General features: G+C 45.4%; 1 protein-coding gene across 1 annotated transcript in view; it reads left to right on the forward strand.

The window, feature by feature from the left end:
* The window catches only part of TG (thyroglobulin), a 249251-nt gene that overhangs the window by 45424 nt on the left and 180756 nt on the right, over positions 1 to 23071 (forward strand). The window contains exons 21-24 of the mRNA XM_007447997.1: positions 4704 to 4853; positions 6799 to 6969; positions 19168 to 19284; positions 19687 to 19802. Of these exons, the coding sequence (XP_007448059.1) occupies positions 4704 to 4853; positions 6799 to 6969; positions 19168 to 19284; positions 19687 to 19802 (554 nt within the window). The remainder of the gene's footprint in view (positions 1 to 4703; positions 4854 to 6798; positions 6970 to 19167; positions 19285 to 19686; positions 19803 to 23071) is intronic.

Consider the following 23071-nt stretch of genomic DNA (forward strand, 5'->3'; position numbering starts at 1 on the left):
TCCCCTGCATCGGCAGGCGGACTCTCAACCACTGCGCCACCAGGGAAGCCCCCAAAGCAAGTCTTTTAGCCTTTGCAGACCATTCTGTTTCTGTCTCGTGGACTCAGCTCGTCCATTGTGGGGAGAGAAACGTGGCTGTGTCCTCATAAAACTTTGCTTGCCAAACGGGAGGTGAGCTGAATTTGGCCTGAGGGCTATAGTCTACCCATCCTAGCTCTACACAAACCTACACTCTGTTCTTCAACTGCGGCAGCTTTTTACCACGTTACAGAGCATTGTTGATCACACCATTCAGCCCCACCCCTTACTCCAAATGGTTGGAAAGGTCCAGAATGGAATTCACAAAAGGTGTACCAAAAGCCCTGGATTTTCTCCAGTATCAATGATAACATCCATCCTCTATTGAATTTCTGCATTGCGCTGGTCCAGGATGTCAGGTATTTTTAATGCCATGGGGTGGACGAAGCAGCTGGGGGGCCTACAGTTAAGAGTGTGAGGAAACTGCTCTTGGAAGTCAGGTAGACCTGGGTTCAAGTCTTAGCTCCAGCACCTTCTCAGTGTGGGTTCTTGGGACACTGCCCACCTTCACTAGGCGTAATCTGGAAAACAGGGACAGTAATACCTATTTCATGGGGATTGTGATTTGCATAGCTGAATATAATCGATACAAAGCACATTGCTTCACACAAAGTGAAACTTCAGCAAATTGTTTTGTTGTTAATTGGCCGTGTGAGATTTAAACTCAGCCCTGCTGTTTCCAAATTCTTTGTTCTGTCCGGTGATTCACAAGTCTCCCTTCTCAACAAGGGCTCTTGGTGAAATCACGCCCTCGGATTCTCGTATCTATTCTTACTGGCTCTTTTTCCTTCTGAAGCACATCTGGAATACAGCTGTGAGGCTACAAGCAGAGCATTGTCCTGTGGAGATAAGGCAGGGTTTCTGCGTGTCGTCTTGGGGGGCCAATCTGGATGGTCCCCGGGGGTACAGTGACTCAGGGAGACTGGTGGGAATGTCCACCTCCCGTGACTCAGGCAGGCATAGCATAGCAGCCTTAATCTAGGCAGTGCCTACTGCAAGGGGTGGAGGCTTTGTTTGCACCTCCCATGCGGTCAGGTACGTTCACCCTCTTGCCTCACTGCCAGCCAGGTGGCTTCCCCTCAGAATTACCTGCTGGCAACCTTCATACCAGGTTGGTCCATTAAGAAGAATCCCAGAGAAATTGTCTGGATTTTCCATTTCCATTCTGGGCAACATTCACTGTCACTCGTTCACTGCAAATTCTTATAATAGAGCTAGTTCTCTACGGATTTTTTCCTGCAGTAACATGTTATGTCTTGTTTCCTTCCTCCCTCCCTCCTTTCCTTCCTTCCTTCTTTCTATTCACGCATCTGTCCATGCATGCATCCATCCTTCCTTCCATCAGTCCTCCCATCCATCCTTCCATCCATCCATCCTTCCATCCATCCATCCATCCATCCATCCATTCCATCCAAACTTTCAAAATATAATTATGTGTCAAATACCATATGACATTCTTAGGGAAGCAAAAGTCATAGCTCCACTTTCAAGGAACTCACAGTCTAGCTGAAGCGAGGTTAAGTGAAAAGACAGCTAAAATATCATGTGAAAAGCCTTTTGCATCCCAGTCAGGGCAGTCAGGGACGGCTTCATGGGGCAGTAAAGGCTGGTGTGAAGTCTTAAAGGCTAGTTAAAATTGTCGCTTGAACAAGAGCAGACAAGAAGTGGTTTGTGTGTGTGTGTGTGTGTGTGTGTGTACATGTGTGTACGTGTGTGTGCCCCCTGTGTTGAGTTCGCTAAAGTAATGAAGGACATTCCAGAAATGGAGATTAGTGCAAAAGCAGGGAGTTATGAAGTGCTGTGGCGTTATGGGGACAGTGCACATGGTTTGCGTGACTGGAGAATGGGGCCTGAGAGATAGGAGAGGACCAGAGTGGGAGAGGCCTGGGGTCACAGCAAGGGGCTTGGTTTGGTGGGGTCACCAGGGGCGAATTTTAAGTTGGAGAGTGACGGGGCCAGGGGTGGGGTTGAGCAAAGCAGGCTGAGGAGTGAAGGACAGTTATGCTTCCTCAGATAGTTTTCTTCAGCAGAAACATGGCTGCTGTTGTTTGGGGACTTTGGGAATGGGTTGGCTAGACGGATGGCATAACCCCAAAGCTTTGTGAAGCTTGCAAACTCAAATTGGCCAAATTGCCTCATTTTACAGAAGAGGGAACTGAGGCCCCAGGGATTTTCCAGTGATTTCCATGAAGGGATTTAACTGAGGGATAGATATCCAGTTGTTGCGGCGGACTCAGGGTCTCTAGGAGGACACACCTGCTGGGGAAGGAGCCAATGGAGCCTCACCGTGATGTTCACAAAGGTTCCTTTGGGTGGAAAAGACTCTTGACGTCAGACATGGAAAGAAACAGAACACAGGTTCCTTGCGCGTGGTCGAGAGGCCTGAAAATGTAAGGCAGCAAAAGTTCCCAGCTCTCTTTTTTCTGCCCCTTCACCTGCACCTTGGGTTCAGAGGCAGCAACTAATCCTGGCTTAAAAGGTTTTGTTTTCCTTTAGCAATGAACTTGGAGACTACTTGAAAAAACAGTCACAGTACTGAGGTAAAAATACTAGAGATGATCAATAATGTGACTCATAGAAGTAACGAAACCCCGCTCTCTGAGCGAGGATGTGCATGGCACAGGGCAGGCCGGAAAACACACCATTCAGTTTCCAGGGTGTGCCTGGAGTTTCCGATTTACTCAGAAACACCACACACATATGCACGCTCAAGAGAGTAGCTCTCAGATCCACGCTGGCTCCGTTCGAGCACATCCTACACGTTTGTGCTCACTTCTTTGTCAAAGGAAGGTGGTTGGATTGGTGTGTGGAGAAAAGGCTTTGGTTTGGCGAGAATGGGGCTTGAATCCCACCCCTGTCATCTCGCTGCCTGGTTGACCTTGCCCTTGAACATCAGTTTTCTCCAGGCTAGAATGGCGCTGATAGCTTTCCTATAACGTGGTGACATTGTAATACCTGGCACTGTGCTTGGCGCGTTCTGTAATTTTACTTCCCCCCTGCCCTTTTCAGAAGAGCATGCTGGGAGTGTCATGCATGAATGTCCTGAGGCTCAGCTTTCTCATCTGTGAAGTGCGGGTGGAACGCTAACTCCTGGGTATGCTGTAGTGATGTACACGCGGCACATAGAGGAGTGCCAGGCACAAAGACAGCACTCCCAAGAGTGGGCACGCTTGTGGCTCCCACCCTTACTGGGTAACAGATCACTTCTTCTAGAAGTTATTTGGAAAAATCTCCAGAACACAACCCTGAATCAAGAAAAAAGACAAAATAGAACCTCCTTCCGCCATCCCCTTCTCTGAGCTTTCAGAATCTGTGTGGCCAAGTTCACGCACTCGCCTCAGAGCAGAGATCTTGGACGCCAACTTAGAACCCTTATGCGGCATGCGTCTGTCCAGTTTGGGTTTCTAGTTTCTCAGCTCGTATCATATTGGAGGAGGCAAATTAGGAAGGGTTGGGAGTGTTAGAATCAGAGGGACAGAAAGCACTGAGACTGCTGATTGACAGAGGAGCACAGGGAGGAGACGAATGAGGTGAATGAGGCATCCAGGCTGCAAGACGTGAGTAGGTCCTCACTCTCAGGGTCACACTTGGAGTTTCTGAGTAAATCAGACTCAGCAAGCCAACTGTGAGGGCCTCTGTCAGCCCTGTGCCCTGGGCGTCTTACTCACCTCCCGGTAGTCCCAGGTCTGAGCCATGCCATCACCGACTAACCAAGCGGGAGAGGCCACATTCGAGTGAGATGGTGCTGAATTGTTGAAATCACCCCACAGAGGGAGGGCACCCTGTTTGGACAGAGTAGGTGCGGAGGTTGGCTGCCAGGAATGACTCCCTCGAGTCTAGAACGAATTACCATGTGTTGAGCACCTGTGAGTCTGGCATTATGACATGTGCTTTCTGTACATCATCACTGCACTCCAACGGGATAATATTATTAATCCTTTTTTTTTACAGAGGAGAAAATGGAGCCTCAGGGAAGTCCAGAGGCATTTAGGTAGAGTGGGGTGGGGGATTTTACCCGATCTGTCTGACCCCAAAGTTTGTACCCACCACTGTGCTCTCCCATATTCCCATGGCAACCTATGGAGGGACACTCATCTTTCAAGATGTTCTCAACTTCCCGTGACAACCTTCTCTTTGTCTAGTAAGCTCTAGCTCAGTAGCTGGCTTTAGTTGGCTTTTATCTTTCCATTCCTTGAATAATCCAAACTCATTCCTGCCTCAGGATTTTCGCACTTGCTGTTCTCTCTGCACAGAATTCTCTTCTGCATCTTGGCCTAGGGTGTACTCCTCACCCATCAGGTCTCACGTGTCGCCTCTCAGAGGGGCTTCCTCACTATTGTGCCCTCCGCTCCTGCTTCATTTCACTCAACTCTGACATTCTGGTTGGGCACCCTCTCATCCTACCAGCCCGTCAGCTCCTGGAGAGCAGGAACTTTGTCAACCCTCTTCACGGCTTATCTCCTACTCTTACAGCCTGACACCCAGCAGATTCTCAGTGGGCAGTTTGTTCAATGAATGAGCTCTTGTCTGATTTTGGAGTTTCACAGACCCTGTGTGTTCTGAGGTTGTAACTATAAAGCTAGTGTCTTGTTCTTTAACCTCATTGCTCTGTTTATCTTTTCTAGTTAAGTGTCCTGAAGGAAGCTATTTTCAGGATGAGCAGTGTATTCCCTGTCCTGCTGGATTCTACCAAGAACAGGCAGGTAGCCTGGCCTGCGTCCCTTGTCCTGTGGGCAGCACGACCATTTCCGTTGGAGCTTTCAGCCAGACTCACTGTAAGTTCTAAAGGGTCCCACTTTGAAAGAGAAACCCTACAATGTCATGGGGACACTGCAGGACATCTCGACCTTGTTACTACTGAACTTTTGAGACCGATAATTCTTCATTTTGGAGTGCTGTCCCTTGCTGATAGGATGTTTATTTAGCAGTATCCCTGCTCCTTACCTATTAGATGCCAGTAGTACCACCCATGCACACCAAGTTGTGACAACCAAACTGTCTCCAGACAATGCCAAATGTCTCCTAGATGGGGGCAAAATTGCCCACCCTTGAGAACCCTTGGATACAGATCATAATCCAAAGGGCACCACCTTTGAATGCCTATGCTCTGTCAAGAGCTAGGCCAGACATTTTGCCCGTGTTGCTTCATTCAATCCTCCCAACTCCCCTTCTAGGTAAACATTATGAGCCCAACTTTTACGTATAAAAAGGCTAAGGATCACGGAAGAAATTTAGCTAAAGTCGCTCAGCTAGAAAGTGACATAGCTGGCCTTTGATCTTGGCATTGTCTGATTCTGAAACTTCTGATTTTTGTAAGTCAGTGTTATCAGATTAAGAAGTGGAAGATGTTTTCCACCTATGATCATTACCACTGTGTAGCTCATATTCCCTTTCTGGCCCCATGAATGTCAGGACTGTGTGTAGCGGTGGCCTTCCTGTATGTCATGTGATTTCACTTGGCCTATTTACTTAACAGTCAACTGGGGAGTGTTGGGTTTTCTCTAGCAGGGGCCCATAACTTGCCTTGTCGCAAATCTTTTCATGTTGGTCTGAAATGGTGTCAACATGAGGCATTGCTTAAAATCAGAGTAGTGTTTAGAATTGTACAATAATCAAAAGAGGTCAAGTCACCTTCTGTGACAGAAGCAGTTTCCTTGGTCAGGAGAGCAGTGGAAATAGGGCGGTATTTCCAAGAAAGTAAATAGAGGAATTTCCTAGGCTGGAAGTCTGACATTCCTTCTGGAGGAGAAACTCTTCCCCCGGAACTCAGAGTGTCCTTGACACCCGGGCGTCCCGCTCAGTTTGCACACGTTGGCTCCAGACACTGTGGTTTGGGATGACATGAAGTGTTGTCACACGGCCCTGAGGAATCATTTCTTGAAAGGAGGTCCCTGTGGATCTTTGTGGAGCGGGTGCTGCCTACATGACAGGGAGCAGAGGGCGAGGCGGAGGCTTGTCACCCCCCAACCCCATTTCCATCCCCACGCTCCCTCCTACTGGCACTGTGACCTCGGCTGAGTCACCATCCTTCTCTGAATGTCAACTTCCAGAAATGGGGATAAAGACCAAGCACATATTTCTTATTATAAATCACAGTATCAAAGGCTGGGGCAGGTAGGAGGCTTATATTATATGTCAGACACTGAGCAAGGTACTGGAATAAAATAGGGAGCAAGGCCAGATGAGGTCCCTGCCTGCTTGGGAGGGAGTCAGACAGCTGTGAACCGTTCCTTCCCGCAGACCAATGGAAATGATAACTCTGCCGGCTCTGAGCAGAGGTAGGGGTCAAGAGGAGAGTGTGTAACACTCGGGCGTCAAGGGGTCTGGGGGCTTCCCTGAGGAAATGAGGACTGGCCGGTGAAGCGTTAACTCCTTGCAGACTGGGGAGAAGGGTGCACCAGGAGAAGAACCGGGGGGCAGAACCTGAGTCCCAGCAAATGGTATCAGAGCAGGCGGTGTGTTCCAGGCCGACTGTGGACACACAGGGGCACGTGCAGGGTCAGATGGGCGGGGCCAGGTCACAGTGGCCTTAGTGGCCCACAGGTGAGCCCAGACTTTGTCTTTTGGTCGGGGTGGCGACACTGACAAGTTTTAAGCTGGGGGGGTGTCTGGCTCCGACGTGTGACTTGGACGTCTGATCAAGGACTGGGAGCCTGGAGTCCGGCAGGGAGGGGACCCCAGAGGCATGGCACTGAGAGCTGTATCCATCTTTGGTTCCAGGTGTCACCGGTTGTCAGAAGAATGATGCAGGCCTGCGGTGTGACCAGGATGGCCAGTACCGAGCCAGCCAGAGGGATGGGGCCAGCGGGAAGGCCTTCTGTGTGGATGGCGAGGGGCAGAGGCTGCCGTGGTCAGAGACGGAGGCCCTGCTGATGGATGCCCAGTGTCTGAGTACGTGCAGGCCGTTAAGTCAGCCACTCCTGGGGACAGGGCCTGTAATCCCAAGGGCTTTCTAGAAGGGGAGAGACATGTGAGATGCAGTTGTCCCCAACCTTTCATTTCAAAAACTTTTAACCTATGTAGGAGTTGAAAGAATAGTAGGAAGAACAAATACTCGTCACCCAGATCCAAAAATTGTTATTGTTTTGCTCTTTCTCTCTCTCTTTTAATCATTGGAAAGTATATTTCAGACATCATGAAACCTCACCCCTAAATACTTCAGCATCATGAGAAATGAATTTAAAAATCATTTGTCTGCTGAGGTTTCCTTTCTCGTTGGCAGCTTACCTCCGAAAAGCTGGTCAGCATTTCTCCCTCAGTGGGATGTTGGGGGAAGACCCGAGTGCCAGTCCTTCTTCCATGTTACTTGCTGGGTTACCCAGAGCAAATCGCTCAACTTCTCTGATGCTCATCACCCCAGAAGCCTCCTGCTTGCCTCCTGAGACACTGTGAGGGTCAATATTATCCCATGAAGATGCCAAACATTGAGCCCAGCTCTTCAATGAGATAATGGGTGCGAAAGAACTGGCAGGAGTCCTATAATCCTAGGTGCATGGGAGTGGGACCAGAACTAATTTAATCCCAGTGGTGCCCTTTACTGGTCGTGCAGTGCTGGGCAAGTCACTTATATTCAGCAGTTTCCCCATCTGTAAAATGGGATTGTTAATGCCTTAGCGAAGTGTTAATGAATGCCAAGGATGTGTGTGTGTGTGTGTGTGTGTGTGTGTGTCCATAGATAAATTGCAAATGCAATGAAAATCTTTATTATTATTTGTCAGTATCCCTCCTCTTGGGCAGAAATAGCAATTGGGGAGTTAGAGCTGGAAGTGCTTTAAGAGATCAGTTAGGCAGATCTTTGTTATCCTTTACAAATGAGGGAGAAGACGTCCTCAGAGGGAAAGCAACTTGCCCAAGGACCACGGTGATTACTGGCCATTCTGGGTGCTTGCATCTTAACTCTGGCCCTCTTTGCGTCCGTACCGCTGGCTTGGCTGTGCGGATTGTATTGCGCACTTTGAAAAGCATTTCCTGGCTTGTTCTACGCTGTGTTCACCTGGAGCAGAAAGGCCAGTTTAATCAGTGGCACCAGAAATGTTTATGAGGAGCAGCTCAGCTTTGCCGACTTTGATGACGCCTCCCTGAAGTACAGGTTTATGAATAGCCTCCGGGTTGGTCCTCAGCATCCTGGCTGCTTATGCAAAGCTTGGAGCTTAGATTTCCCTTTCTGGATATGCAGGAGGATTTCCATGTTAAGAAGCTGGGCCCCCACTGGGATGGCAGCACGCTGTCTCAGAATCCTTTCAACTTGACTTTGAGATCTTTCTCTTTGGGCATGGAATTGAGGTCTCATTATTGAGGTTTTTGTCCCCTAGAAAAGGCGAAGCGCGTAGAGGTCAGCTGTGTAATTCCCCGAACAGGTATCCACCGGCGAGGGCGGTGCCCCTTCCACATCCTGACACCACCTCCCTCTGTCCGACCTGGATCCTCAGACACGTGGATCACTGCTGTAGCCTCCTGATTCATCTCTCTGCTCCAGCCTTGCCTCCATCCAATGACTTGCCCACGGTGCTTCAGAGCAGTTAAGAGGCAATTCTACTTATACAATTCCCCTTAAAACTCTTCGGTGAACCATAATTCAAAAAGAGTCATGTACCAAAATGTTCATTGCAGCTCTATTTACAACAGCCCGGAGATGGAAACAACCTAAGTGTCCATCATCGGATGAATGGATAAAGAAGATGTGGCACGTATATACAATGTAATATTACTCAGCCATAAAAAGAAGCAAAATTGAGCTATTTGTAATGAGGTGGATGGACCTAGAGTCTGTCATACAGAGTGAAGTAAGTCAGAAAGAGAAAGACAAATACCATATGCTAACACGTATATATGGAATTTAAGAAAAAAAAATGACATGAAGAACCTAGGGGTAAGACAGGAATAATGACACAGACCTACTAGAGAATGGACTTGAGGATATGGGGAGCGGGAAGGGTGAGCTGTGACAAAGCGAGAGAGTGGCATGGACATATATACACTACCACACGTAAAGTAGGTAGCTAGTGGGAAGCAGCCGCATAGCACAGGGAGATCAGCTCGGTGCTTTGTGACCACCTAGAGGGGTGGGATAGGGAGGGTGGGAGGGAGGGAGACGCAAGAGGGAAGAGATATGGGAACATATGTATACGTATAACTGATTCACTTTGTTATAAAGCAGAAACTAACACACCATTGTAAAGCAATTATACAGGATACAGTAGAATTGCACCGCCTCAGGGCCCTCTCTGGACTCTAGCCTCATTAGACGACATATTCCTTTGCGGCTAGACCTGTATCTTCCTTTTTGTTCTATTCGAGAGTAGCTGGCGCTTGTCGACACAATGAATGAATGGCTCTAATTATCTGGGCTTCTTTGGAACTATTTCCTAAAGGTCATCAGGGAAAGGGATTCTCCCACCACCTGAATTCCTGCAGCCAGTCTGACAAGCCCCGACACCGAGGCGGGGTGTCCTTGCCGGGGGCAGAGGGACCCAGCATTTCCTGAGTTGTTACCAGGTACTGGGTACTCCGTGCTGCTCTGTTTATTCCTCACACCAGGCAGCTGAGACTCTCAGAGGTTGAGACATGCCCGGGACACACAGCTGGTGAGGGCGGTGGCATCAGGACTGGCTGACTCCAGAGCTAGTGCCCCTTCCCCATTGCCAGCTGCCTCCACACCTTATATCTCTCTGCTGCAACTTCAGCGTGGCCCCCTTCATCTTTCCGACATTGCCTGTGGGTAAACCCTTTGTTTAGACCTTGGCCGGTGGAAATATTTCAAGCTCATCTTCCCTTTAGCTCTAGATCCGGTTTTCTAGTTCTGCCCTTTGTTGGTCCACACCAAAGACTTCATACTCCAAGTCAAGTGCTCAAACAGAGGAGTACGCCTACCATTGGAATTATACCATCTTCATAACGTTCTGCCCTGGTTTCCTGGTTTTGTAATGATTTTGGCAGTCATCCATCCATCCTTCCATCCAATAAGTAGGAAACTAGTATATATCTGTCACTATCCTAGCTGGCGGGTGTTCACATATCATCAGAACATTATCCTTGTCTTGGAAAGAGACAGGCACATAAATAGCCACAGTACACTGTGCGGAATCATGATCAAATAGAGTGATGTGCCCAGATGCTCACCCTTTATACTTTCCCCAAAACATTTGTAAATATCTGTTATATATGTAAAATTGTAGATATCTGTAAGGCATGTGGCAGATTACACCAACAGAATGTATAAATCTGCAAACTAACTCAGTATTCCATGGAATCATTGGTAGCTCAGTTCATAAATTGTTTCTGTTCTGTTTGTCAATGAGCTTCTTCACAGAACTCTGAAATGTCAGGACCTCCATCACCAAGGCGTCCCTTATGTGAAAACCAGCAGATTCTCTAACTGAAGTGCTAAACTTACAGCATTTATGGCTCCTGAGAAGATTTTAATCGGAAACTGAAAAATGTTTCAAATTTTATTTAATCTCCTAGAATGCTGTAAGCTGCTGGTCCATACCAACCAAGCCTCAGGGACACTGGCTGCGTATAACGTGGTGTTTGCTGGACTGCAGCTTCTGGTCCCTATAAATAAGATAACAAGGAGTATAAAAAATACAAAAGAGAGGAGGAGGTGAGAGCGGAGGGACTGAGTATGGGCTGAGCACATGAACTTGGCAACTTCAGTGATCAATGAAGGACCACTTTGTAAAATTAGAATTTGTTTTTTACTTTGTAAAATTAGAATTTGTTTTTTAACATCTTTATTGGAGTATAATTGCTTTACAATGGTGTGTTAGTTTCTGCTTTATAACAAAGTGAATCAGTTATACGTATACATATGTTCCCATATCTCTTCCCTCTTGCGTCTCCCTCCCTCCCACCCTCCCTATCCCACCCCTCTAGGTGGACACAAAGCACTGAGCTGATCTCCCTGTGCTATGCAGCTGCTTCCCACTAGCTATCTATTTTACGTGTGGTAGTGTATATATGTCCACGCCACTCTCTCACTTCATCCCAGCTTACCCTTCCCCCTCCTCATGTCCTCAAGTCCATTCTCTACATCTGCATCTTTATTCCTGTCCTTCCCCTAAGTTCTCCAGAACCTTTTCTTTTCTTTTCTTTTAGACTCCATATATATGTGTTAGCATATGGTATTTGTTTTTCTCTTTCTGACTTACTTCACTCTGTATGACAGACTCTAGGTCTGTCCACCTCACTACAAATTACTCAGTTTCATTTCTTTTTATGGCTGAGTAATATTGCATTGTATATATGTGCCACATCTTCTTTATCCATTCATCTGTCGATGCACACTTAGGTTGCTTCCACGTCCTGGCTATTGTAAATAGTGCTGCAATGAACATTGTGTTACATGACTCTTTTTGATTTATGGTTTTCTCAGGGTATATGCCCAGTACTGGGATTGCTGGGTCATATGGTAATTCTGTTTTTAGTTTTTTAAGGAACCTCCATACTGTTCTCCATAGTGGCTGTACCAATTTACATTCCCACCAACAGTGCAAGAGGGTTCCTTTTCTCCACACCCTCTCCAGCATTTATTGTTTGTAGAATTTTTGATGATGGCCATTCTGACTGGTGTGAGGTGATACCTCACTGTAGTTTTGATTTGCATTTCTCTAACGATTAGTGATGTTGAGCATCCTTTCATGTGTTTGTTGACAATCTGTATATCTTCTTTGGATAAATGTCGTATTTAGGCCTTCTGCCCATTTTTGGATTGGGTTGTTTGTTTTTTTGATATTGAGCTGCATGAGCTGCTTGTGTATTTTGGAGATTAATCCTTTGTCAGTTGCTTTGTTTGCAAACATTTTCTCCCATTCTGAGGACTGTTTTTTATCTTGTTTATGGTTTCTTTTGCTGTGCAAAAGGTTTTACATTTCATTAGGTCCCATTTGTTTATTTTTGTTTTTATTTCCATTTCTCTAGGAGGTGGGTCAAAAAGGATCTTGCTGTGATTTATGTGTTCTGCCTATGTTTTCCTCTAAGAGTTTTATTGTGTCTGACCTTACATTTAGGTCTTTGATCCATTTTGAGTTTATTTTTGTGTAGGGGGTTAGGGACTGTTCTAATTTCATTCTTTTACATGTAGCTGCCCAGTTTTCCCAGCACCACTTATGGAAGAGGCTGTCTTTTCTCCACTGTATATTCTTACCTCCTTTATCAAAGATAAGTGGACCACATTATGTTCGTGGGTTTATCTCGGGGCTTTCTATCCTGTTCCATTGATCTATATTTCTGTTTTTGTGCCAGTGCCATGCTGTCTTGATTACTGTAGTTTTGTAGTATAGTCTGACATCAGGGAGCCTGATTCCTCCAGCTCCATTTTTCTTTCTCAAGATTGACTTGGCTGTTTGGGGTCTTTTGTGTTTCCATACAAATTGTGAAATGTTTTGTTCTAGTTCTGTGAAAAATGCCATTGGGAGTTTGATAGGGATTGCATTGAATCTGTAGATTGCTTTGGGTGGTAAAGTCATTTTCACAACATTGATTCTTCCAATCCAAGAACATGGTATATATCTCCACCTGTTTCTATCATCTTTAATTTCTTTCATCAGTGTCTTATAGTTTTCTACAAACTTACAAACTACAAACTTGTCTTCTTAGGTAGGTTTATTCCTAGGTGTTTTATTCTTTTTGTTGCAATGGTAAATGGCAGTGTTTCCTTAATTTCTCTTTCAGATTTTTCACCATTAGTGTGTAGGAATGCAAGAGATTTCTGTGCATTAATTTTGTATCCTGCTACTTTACTAAATTCATTGATTAGCTCTAGTAGTTTTCTGGTCGCATCTTTAGGATTCTCTATGTATAGTATCATGTCATCTGCAAACAGTGACAGCTTTACTACTTCTTTTCCGATTTGTATTCCTTTTATTTCTTTTTGTTCTCTGATTGCTGTGGCTAAAACTTCCAAAACTATGTTGAATAATAGCAGTGAGAGTGGTAACCTTGTCTTATTCCTGATCTTTGTGGAAATGGTTTCAGTTTTTCACCATTGAGAACGATGTTGGCTGTGGATTTATCATATATGGCCTTTATTATGTTGAGGTAAGCTCCCTCTATGCCTACTTTCTGGATGGGTTTTATCATAAATGGGTGTTGAATTTTGTTGAAAGCTTTTTCTGCATCTATTGAGATGATCATATGATTTTTCTCCTTCAGTTTGTTGATAGGGTTTATCACATTGATTTATTTGCATACATTGAAGAATCCTTACATTCCTGGGATAAACCCCACTTGATCGTGGTGTATGATCCTTTTAATGTGCTGTTGGATTCTGTTTGCTGTATTTTCTTGAGAATTTTTGCATCTATGTTCATCAGTAATATTGGCCTCTAGTTTTCTTTTTTTGTGACGTCTTTCTCTGTTTTTGGTATCAGGGTGATGGTGGCCTCGTAGAATGAGTTTGGGAGTGTTCCTCCCTCTGCTATATTTTGGAAGAGTTTGAGAAGGACAGGTGTTAGCTCTTCTCTAAATGTTTGATAGAATTCGCCTGTGAAGCCATCTGGTCCTAGGCTTTTGTTTGTTGGAGGAGTTTTAACCACAGTTTCATTTTTAAGTGCTTGTGATTGGTTATTTTCTGTTTCTTCCTGGTTCAGTCTTGGAAGGTTGTGCTTTTGTAAGAATTCGTCCATTTTATTGGCATATAGTTGCTTGTAGTAATCTCTCATGATCCTTTGTATTTCTGCAGTGTCAGTTGTTACTTCTCTTTTTTCATTTCTAATTCTGTTGATTTGAGTTCTTCTCTCTTTTTTTCTTGATGAGTCTGGCTAATGGTTTATCAATTTTGTTTATCTTCTCAAAGAACCAGCTTTTAGTTTTATTGATCTTTGAGATCGTTTCCTTCATTTCTTTTTCATTTAGTTCTGATCTCATCTTTATTATTACTTTCCTTCTGCTAACTTGGGTTTTTTTGTTGTTGTTGTTCTTCTTTCTGTAATTGCTTTAGGTTTAAAGTTAGGTTGTCTGTTTGAGATTTTTCTTGTTTCTTGAGGTAGGATTGTATTGCTGTAAACTTCCCTCTTAGAACTGCTTTTGATGCATCCCATAGGTTTTGGGTTGTTGTGTTTTCATTGTCATTTGTTTCTAGGTATTTTTTGAAATCCTCTTTGATTTCTTTAGTGATCTCTTGGTTATTTAGTAGTGTATTGTTTAGCCTCCATGTGTTTGTATTTTTTGCAGTTTTCTTCCTGTAATTGATGTCTAGTCTCATAGAGTTGTGGTCAGAAAAGATACCTGATATGATTTCAATTTTCTTAAATTTACCAAGGCTTGATTTGTGACCCAAGATATGATCTATCCTGGTGAATGTTCCCTGAGCACGTGAGAAGAAAGTGTATTCTGTTGTTTTTGGATGGAATGTCCTATAAATATCTGTTACGTCCATCTTGTTTAATGTGTCATTTAAAGCTTGTGTTTCCTTATTTATTTTCATTTTGGATGATCTGTCCATTGGTGAAGGTGGGGTGTTCAAGTCCTTTACTTTTATTCTGTTACTGTCGAGTTCCCCTTTTATGGCTGTCATCATTTGCCTTATGTGTTGAGGTGTTCCTATGTTGGGTGCATAAATATTTACAATTGTTATATCTTCTTCTTGGATTGATCCCTTGATCATTATGTAGTATCCTTCTTTGTCTCTTGTAACAGTCTTTATTTTAATGCCTATTTTATCTGATATGAGTATTGCTACTCCAGCTTTCTTTTGACTTCCATTTGCATGGAATATCTTTTTCCATCCCCTCACTTTTAGTCCGTATGCGTCCCTAGGTCTGAAGTGGGTCTCTTGTAGACAGCATATATATGGGTCTTGTTTTTGTATCCATTCAGCCAGTCTATGACTTCTGGTTGGAGCACTTTATCCATTTACATATAAGGTAGTTATCGATATGTATATTCCTATTACCGTTTTCTTAATTGTTTTGGGTTTGTTTTTGTACATCTTTTCCTTCTCTTGTGTTTCCTGCCTAGAGAAGTTCCTTTCACATTTGTTGTAAAGATGGTATGGTGGTGCTGAATTCTCTTAGCTTTTGCTTGTCTGTAAAGGTTTTAATTTGTCTATCGAATCTGAATGAGATCCTTATGGGGTACAGTAATCTTGGTTGTAGGTTTTTCCCTTTCATCAGTTTAAATATGTCCTGCCACTCCCTTCTGGCTTGCAGCGTTTCTGCTGAAAGATCAGCTGTTAACCTTATGGGGATTTCCTTGTATGTTATTTGTTGTTTTTCCCTTGCTGCTTTTAATATTTTTTTCTTTGTATTTATTTTTTGATAGGTTGATTAATATGTGTCTTGGCATGTTTCTCCTTGGATTTATCCTGTATGGGACTCTGTGTGCTTCCTCGACTTGGTTGACTATTTCCTTTCCCATATTAGGGAAGTTTTCAACTATAATCTCTTCAAATATTTTCTCAGTCCCTTTCTTTTTCTCTTCTTCTTCTGGGACCCCTATAATTTGAATGTTGGTGTGTTTAATGTTGTCCCAGGGGTCTCTGAGGCTGTCCTCAATTCTTTTCATTCTTTTTTCTTTATTCTGCTCTGCAGTAGTTATTTCTACCATTTTATCTTCCAGGTCACTTATCCATTCTTCTGCCTCAGTTATTCTGCTATTGATTCCTTCTAGAGAATTTTCATTTCATTTATTGTTTTTTTCATCATTGTTTGCTCTATAGTTCTTCTAGGTCGTTGTTAAACATTCCTTGTATTTTCTCCATTCTATTTCCAAGATTTTGGATCATGTTTACTATCATTACTCTGAATTGTTTTTCAGGTAGACTGCCTATTTCCTCTTCATTTGTTTGGTCTGGTGGGTTTTTCCCTTGCTCCCTCATCTGCTGTGTATTTCTCTGTCTTCTCATTTTGCTTATCTTACTGTGTTTGGGGTCTCCTTTTTGCAGGCTGAAGCTTCGTAGTTCCTGTTGTTTTTGGTGTCTTCCCCCAGTGGGTGAGGTTGGTTCAGTGGGTTGTGTAGGCTTCCTGGTGGAGGGGACTGGTGCCTGTGTTCTGGTGGATGAGGCTGGATCTTTTCTTTCTGGTGGGCAGGACTGCCCCCGGTGGTGTGTTTTGGGGTGTCTTTGAACTTATTATGATTTTAGGCAACCTCTTTGCTAATGGGTGGGGTTGTGTTCCTATATTGCTAGCTGTTTGGCATGGGATGTCCAGCAATGGAGCTTGCTGGTCGTTGAGTGGAGCTGGGTCTTAGCTTTGAGATGGAGATCTCTGGGAGAGCTCTCACTGACTGGTATTATGTGGGGCCAGGAGGTCTCTGGTGGACCAATGTCCTGAACTTGGCTCTCCCACCTCAGAGGCTCAGGACTGACACCCGGCTGGAGCACCAAGACCCTGTCAGACACATGGCTCAGAAGAAAAGGGAGAAAAAAAAGACAGAAAAATAAAATAAAGTTATTGAAATTAAAATATATATATATATATATATATAATAAAATTTTTTTTTAAGTAATAAAAAAAAAGAGAGAAAGGAAACCAAGAAACAAATCCACAATGATAACAAACACTAAAAACTATACTGAGAAAAACATAAAAATCAGAAACTAATCTGTTGCATACAGCAAACCCCAAGTCTACAGTTGTTCTCAAAGTCCACCGCCTCAGTTTTGGGCTGATTCGTTGTCTATTCAGGTATTCCACAGATGCAGGGTACATGGAGTTGACAGTGGAGATTTAATCCGCTGCTCCTGAGGCTGCTGGGAGAGATTTCCCTTTCTCTTCTTTGTTCTCACAGCTCCCAGGGGCTCAGCTTTGGATTTGGCCCCGCCTCTGCATGTAGGTCGCCGGAGGGCGTCTGTTCTTCGCTCAGATAGGACGGGGTTAAAGGAGCCACTGATTTGGGGGCTCTGGCTCACTCAGGCCGCGGGGGAGGGAGGAGTACGGAATGCGGGGCGAGCCTGCGGCGGCAGAGGATAGCGTGACGTTGCACCAGCCTGAGTTGTGCCGTGCTTTCTCCTGGGGAAGTTGTCCCTGAGTCATGGGACCCTGGCAGTGGTGGGTTGCACAGGCTCCTGGGAGCGGAGGTGTGGAGAGTGACCTGCTCTCGCACACAGCCTTCTTGGTGGCTGCCGCAGCAGCCTTAACATCTCATGCCTGTCTCTGGTGTCTGTGCTGATAGCCGCAGCTCGCACCCATCTCTGGAGCTCGTTTAAGCCATGCTCTGAATCCCCTCTCCTTGTACACCAAGAAACAATGGTGTCTTGCCTCTTAGGTAGGTCCAGAGTTTTTCCCAGACTCCCTCTCGGCTAGCTGTGGTGCACGAGCCTGTTCAGGCTGTGTTAACGCAGCTAACCCCAGTCCTCCCTGGGATCCGACCTCCGAAGCCCGAGCCTCAGCTCCCAGCCCCCGCCTGCCCTGGAGGGTGAGCAGACAAGCCTCTCAGGCTGGTGAGTGCAGTCGGCACCGATCCTCCGTGCGGGAATCTCTCCGCTTTGCCCTCTGCACGCCCGTGGCTGCGCCCTCCTCCGTGGCTCCGAAGCTTCCCCCTCCGCCTCCCGCAGTCTCCGCCCGTGAAGGGGCTTCCTAGTGCGTGGAAACTTTTCCTCCTTCACAGCTCCCTCCCAGAAGGGCAGATCCCATCCCTATTCTTTTTTCTCTGTTTTTGCTTTTTTCTTTTGCCCTACCCGGGTACGTGGGGAGTTTCTTGCCTTCTGGGAAGTCTGAGGTCTTCTGCCAGCATTCAGTAGGTGTTCTGTAGGAGTTGTTCCACATGTAGATGTATTTTTGATGTATCTGTGGGGAGGAAGGTGATCTCCACATCTTACTCCTCTGCCATCTTGAAGGTCCTCTCAAAATTAGAATTTTTTATATCAAGATTTTTGAAGGCTTAATACATGCCATTTCTATTATATTAATACTGCCTTCTCCCATTCCCACTCCAAAGGTAATAAACTTTTTTCTGCACTTATTATGAAAACTGAGAATATATTGCTTTGGATGGCTTTGAATTTATTGACGTGATGAAAACCAACTCAGACATGGTCTCTTTTATAAAGCAGTGGATGTGTGTGAGAATGAGGGCTTACGTACATGTTTATAATCATGTCTGCAAAAAACTAGTACTCATGCACTTCAGGGTTTGTTTTTGATAGTTACCTGCAAAATATTGACACTCTTGGGCATTTTGGCTTGTCAGATAAGTCTCATTCCTTGAGAGTTACATGCAGTGCTTTTTGCCTGGTGAAAAGTGAGTTCCAAGTCTCATAGCCTTGAGAAATTTTATTTCTTTCTCCTCTCTTATCTAGTTCCATGAGCATGTGACTGTGTCATTCCTACAGATAGGAGCTCAGGTGTGTTGATGGTACCTGGGAAAACAGATGCTAACATATTTGAACAAATACTATCATAAACATATCTGAGCCTCATGACACATTTTCAGACTTATGTGAACCCATGTGCACATGTTTTATTTGTCTTTTAAAAATAACTTACTTCTTTCCAGAAAGTGGACAAGTTGTTTTAAAATAAATATGAGATATCATTATAAATAAAATATTTTATTTATAGAATTATACATAAAATAATTATGAGATATCGTTAGCATTCAAAGATAAGGACAATGGGCTTCCCTGGTGGTGCGGTGGTTGAGAGTCCGCCTGCCGATGCAGGGGACGCGTGTTTGTGCCCCGGTCCGGGAAGATCCCACATGCCGCAGAGCGGCTGGGCCCGTGAGCCATGGCCGCTGAGTCTGTGCGTCCGGAGCCTGTGCTCCGCAACAGGAGAGGCCACAACGGTGAGAGGCCCGCGTACCGCAAAAATAAAAAAAAAAGATAAGGACAAGGAAATATAAATTTAGATAGAAAATCAATATCAATGTGAAAAAGGAAGTTGTGAGGACTAATACAATATTAAATTATTCTTCTTACTTCCTGACAATGAGGTGGAAAAAGGAGACATGGCACGTTATAGCTCTCAGTAATAGCCATGAGGCAGCATTCTGGAACTACCCTTAAAAGGGAATTTCTCTTTTTGGAACACCTGTGTGACCAAAGGCTGTGAGTGGGAAGTGATTTCTTGACCTAAAACTCTTTTTGTCTTCTCTGCAGCGGCCCCAGGCCCCTCAGAGTCAAATCTCACAGATTTGCTTTCCTTTCAGTGATGAGGAAATTTGAGAAGCTCCCAGAATCTAAGGTGATCTTCGATGCAGATGTTGCTGTGCTGGTCAAGTCCGAAGTTCCCGGTTCTGAGTCCTCACTGACGCAGTGCTTGGCAGGTGAGGGGCCGGGCACCTGGGTGTGCATCCAACTCATAATTTCAGTTAGAAGTTTATAGTGTAACCACCACCTGCCAAGAACGAGGCTCTGCCAGATGTTAGAGAGCAGAATTGAAGGACATTCGTTCCTTGTAGAGCATTTTGTCCAGATCAGGAGATGTATCTGTTTATTTCAGCAGTCAGGCCAGGGATGGGTAATAACAACTACCACTTATTGAGTATTCATCTTTACGAGCATTGTCTCATAATCCTCCAGTCCTCCATGAATAGTCATTGTAACCCATGTTACTGTGTGTGTGTGTGTGTGATTGTGTTCGGGGGGGCAGGGAGTAGGGGTATGTGTCCGTCTGTCCTCAGCATCTCCTGAGGGACTGCTGGGTGACTGTCCCATGGTGCTTGCAGACTGTGCACTAGATGAAACCTGCAGCTTCCTCACCGTGTCCACAGTGGGATCAGAAGTCTCCTGCGATTTCTATGCTTGGGCCAGTGACAACTTCGCCTGCACAACTTCTGGTCGGGTGAGTTGTGGCAGCTGCATGGTGGGTCTGTCTCTTGTCCTACATCAGACATGCCCTGATTGAATTGACATCACTTTGATCAGGTGATGGAATGAGACTGTCAATAGCTGATCCCACATTACCTCCATTTTTTCAAAACGATGGGACTTTGGGAAATTGAAACTGCAGAGGACCAGTGATGGCTCAGGATGAAGTTAACTTAGGGACTATTTATCTGAGCAGCACCATTTCCAGACAGATCCATCAGAAGAGGATTTCAGTGATGAGCCCCCTCCTTCTGTCCCCCACCTGCTTATCTCATTGGGTAGCTTGGGCCACTGGACACACCAGGACATTGTCCAGAGACCAAAATACCATCTGTCTCTCTGAGCCCCAGACCCCAGCATTCCTTCCCATTGTAGTAGTAAAACATGATTATGGCTTAAAACAGAAAAGAAAGTTAAATATTAGTTAGAACCACATGAAATTGCTGTTTCAGTAAGTGAAAGCTGGTCGGTTATCAGCAATTTCATTGTTACCATGAATTAGGACAGAAAGGTAATGCAGTGAAAAGCAATTCTCCTAACTTCCTAACTCTTAGCCACATGCAAATCTCCATTTTTACTCCTCCATTCCTTATGGATCCTTCCAGAACATTTCTATGTGTTTATAAGTGTTTATTACATAAAAACATTTTTGTTTACATGCTAATATTTTACAATACGTATTCTTTTCTACCTTGATTTTCTTACATAATATTTATCTTTCTGTATCTAAAAAATGACCCTTGTTCTTTTTAATGGCAACATACCAATCCATTCTTTGCATGGACCTCATTTATCTCACATTTAAGGGCATATAGATTTGTTAGCAGTTTTTTTTTAATACATTATTTTATTTTATTTATTTATTTTTGGCTGCGTTGGGTCTTCGTTGCTGCGTGCGGGCTTTCTCTAGTTGTGGCAAGTGAGGGCCACTCTTAGTTGCGGTGCGCGGGCTTCTCATTGTGGTGACTTCTCTTGTTGTGGAGCACGGGCTCTAGGTGAGCGGGTTTCAGTAGTTGTAGCACACGGGCTCAGTAGTTGTGGCTCATGGGGTCTAGAGCGCAGGCTCAGTAGTTGTGGCGCATGGGCTTAGTTGCTCCTCGGCATGTGGGATCTTCCCAGACCAGGGCTCGAACCCGTGTCCCCTGCATTGGCAGATGGATTCTTAACCACTGTATCACCAGAGAAGTCCCCTGTTAGCAGTTTTGCATCAGCACCAGGTACCAGTGCTTGTGTGCAAGTGCATATTCATAAGTGACAGCCCAGAAACAGCATGGAAGGTGGACCCCTGAATTTTAGGACTCAAGCTGGGGCCTGGAGCTGTAGGATCTTGAGGAAAGCAGGGAGCTGTCTTGGACTGAATCTCAACCCTGTCATTTTGGGGCTGTTTACCATGTGCAGGTTCCTTAACCTCTGTCTCGTCATCAGTAAGATGGAATCTGGTGAGGATCTGAGAGACTAACTCCGTACACACAGTAAATTGTTGAGGACACGTTCACTTCTTTGAGTTTAAAGCATTTTGAGGAGGATGACGGCACCTTTGTTTGTTTTTGCGATCATGATTCAGACCTGCCTTAAGATATATCAAGGGGAAAAGGGGGTGGGGTGGGGGAGGGAGGATGGGCTAGTAGGCTGGTGACACTCAGCAAGAACTTACCACCTTAACCCATTAAGGTCAGTACTGAGCCGTGCTCTCAGTGTCACCTCTCCTGCCCTGGGACAGTGCATACAGGCTGGGCTTATTTGTTATCAGGGTCCAGGTGCTGCTCCCGCATCATGGCTGGTCCATGGTGAGTGATTCTGCTAATAATGGGACACCTCTGTCTAGACTTCCGTCCGGTCCTTTGTGGTCTGAGGGTCACAGCTGTCAGTGACAGTGGTTCCCTAGGCAACTGTCAAGTCCTTGGGAATCCCTGATCTAAAGAACATCTACTACTTGTGTTTCCCTAAGGGATCAGAACCAGCTTATAGAATTAATAATAACAGAAAGAGCTGACATTTGTTGAGCGCTTACTAAGCACCTGGCATTTCTGTGAGTAAATATCTTAGATTATTGATCATCTGATCCTCTGCTGACAGCTGCTTGCTCAGTAAGTGTGGATTTTAGTCTATAAGATATACAACATTTCATTTTATTAAAAAAGGCAAAAAAAGAACTAACTCTAACTTCAACCCCTCAGCCCACGAGAGACACTGTCTTACAGGGAGAGTAGTTAGAAGGCGACTCTGGAGCCAGGTTGCCTGGGTTCAAGTCCCAGTCCCACTACTTGCTTGTTGCTCTTTTGCACCTTGGTTCCTCAGAGCTGCCATAAATATGGGGTAATAACAGCACCCGCGTCACAGGACTGTTGTGAAGTCATACATGGGAAAACTCACAGGACAGTTTCTGCTGCAGAGGAAATGCTCAATGAACTTTGTCCTAGTCGTCACCATGGTTGTTAGTGTCTTATCCACACATCAGGTTGATGGGGATTCCATCTCAACCATCATTAGTAAGGCTCCTCTCCGGGGCCGGGGCCCTGCAGTGCCTTTGACCATGAGGGATCGGTCCACCCAGCCCAGAGCCGAGGCCACGGTCCCAGGAGCTGACTTCAGGCCCCTTGGAGCCACTGGGTCTGGGCCAGGCTCGGGGTGGGGAAGGGACTCTTGCTGAGGCAGGGGCCCTGTGCTTTGGGTTACCTCCGCCCCCTCCCTCAGTGCCTGCTGCCACCCAGCAGAGCCTGACTGCAGACGGGGCCAGGGCTCCTGTAATCTGGGACCCAAGACTCAGGTCCTTCTCAGTCTGCCGGAATCCCGCCTTGTCAAAGGCCCTTCCTCCCTCCTCAGACCATCATCTGTTCAGTGAGTTCGGGGTTTTTTCAAAAAGCAAGGAGAGCTGTTGCCTTCAAATAGCCTTTGTTTTAACCTCTGCCCTCCCCAAATTCCCAAAATTGAACTGGGAAACTCAAAGTTGGGCAACTTTTCAGGGGGTGGGGGCAGGGAGGGGGCAAAATACTAGAAACAAGACAGAAACTGATACAGATTTAGCCTACCACGCCCACACAGCAAGAGCTCTGGACCTAGGGGTCAGAGGCACTGGAAAACAGCAAGATGTTTAGAAGCCTGACCTCCCCATTTCCAGGCTAAAGAACCTTCCCCTGATCCTCCCTGTGTACAAGCTGTGTGCCAAACAAGGTCTTCCCTGGGCTGGACCCTCCCTCCCTCCCTCCCTCCCTCTCTCTCTCTCTCTCTCTCTCTCTCTCTCTC

Source organism: Lipotes vexillifer, unplaced genomic scaffold, assembly GCF_000442215.2.
Source record: "Lipotes vexillifer unplaced genomic scaffold, Lipotes_vexillifer_v1.1 scaffold796, whole genome shotgun sequence".
NCBI classification, from domain to species: domain Eukaryota; kingdom Metazoa; phylum Chordata; class Mammalia; order Artiodactyla; family Lipotidae; genus Lipotes; species Lipotes vexillifer.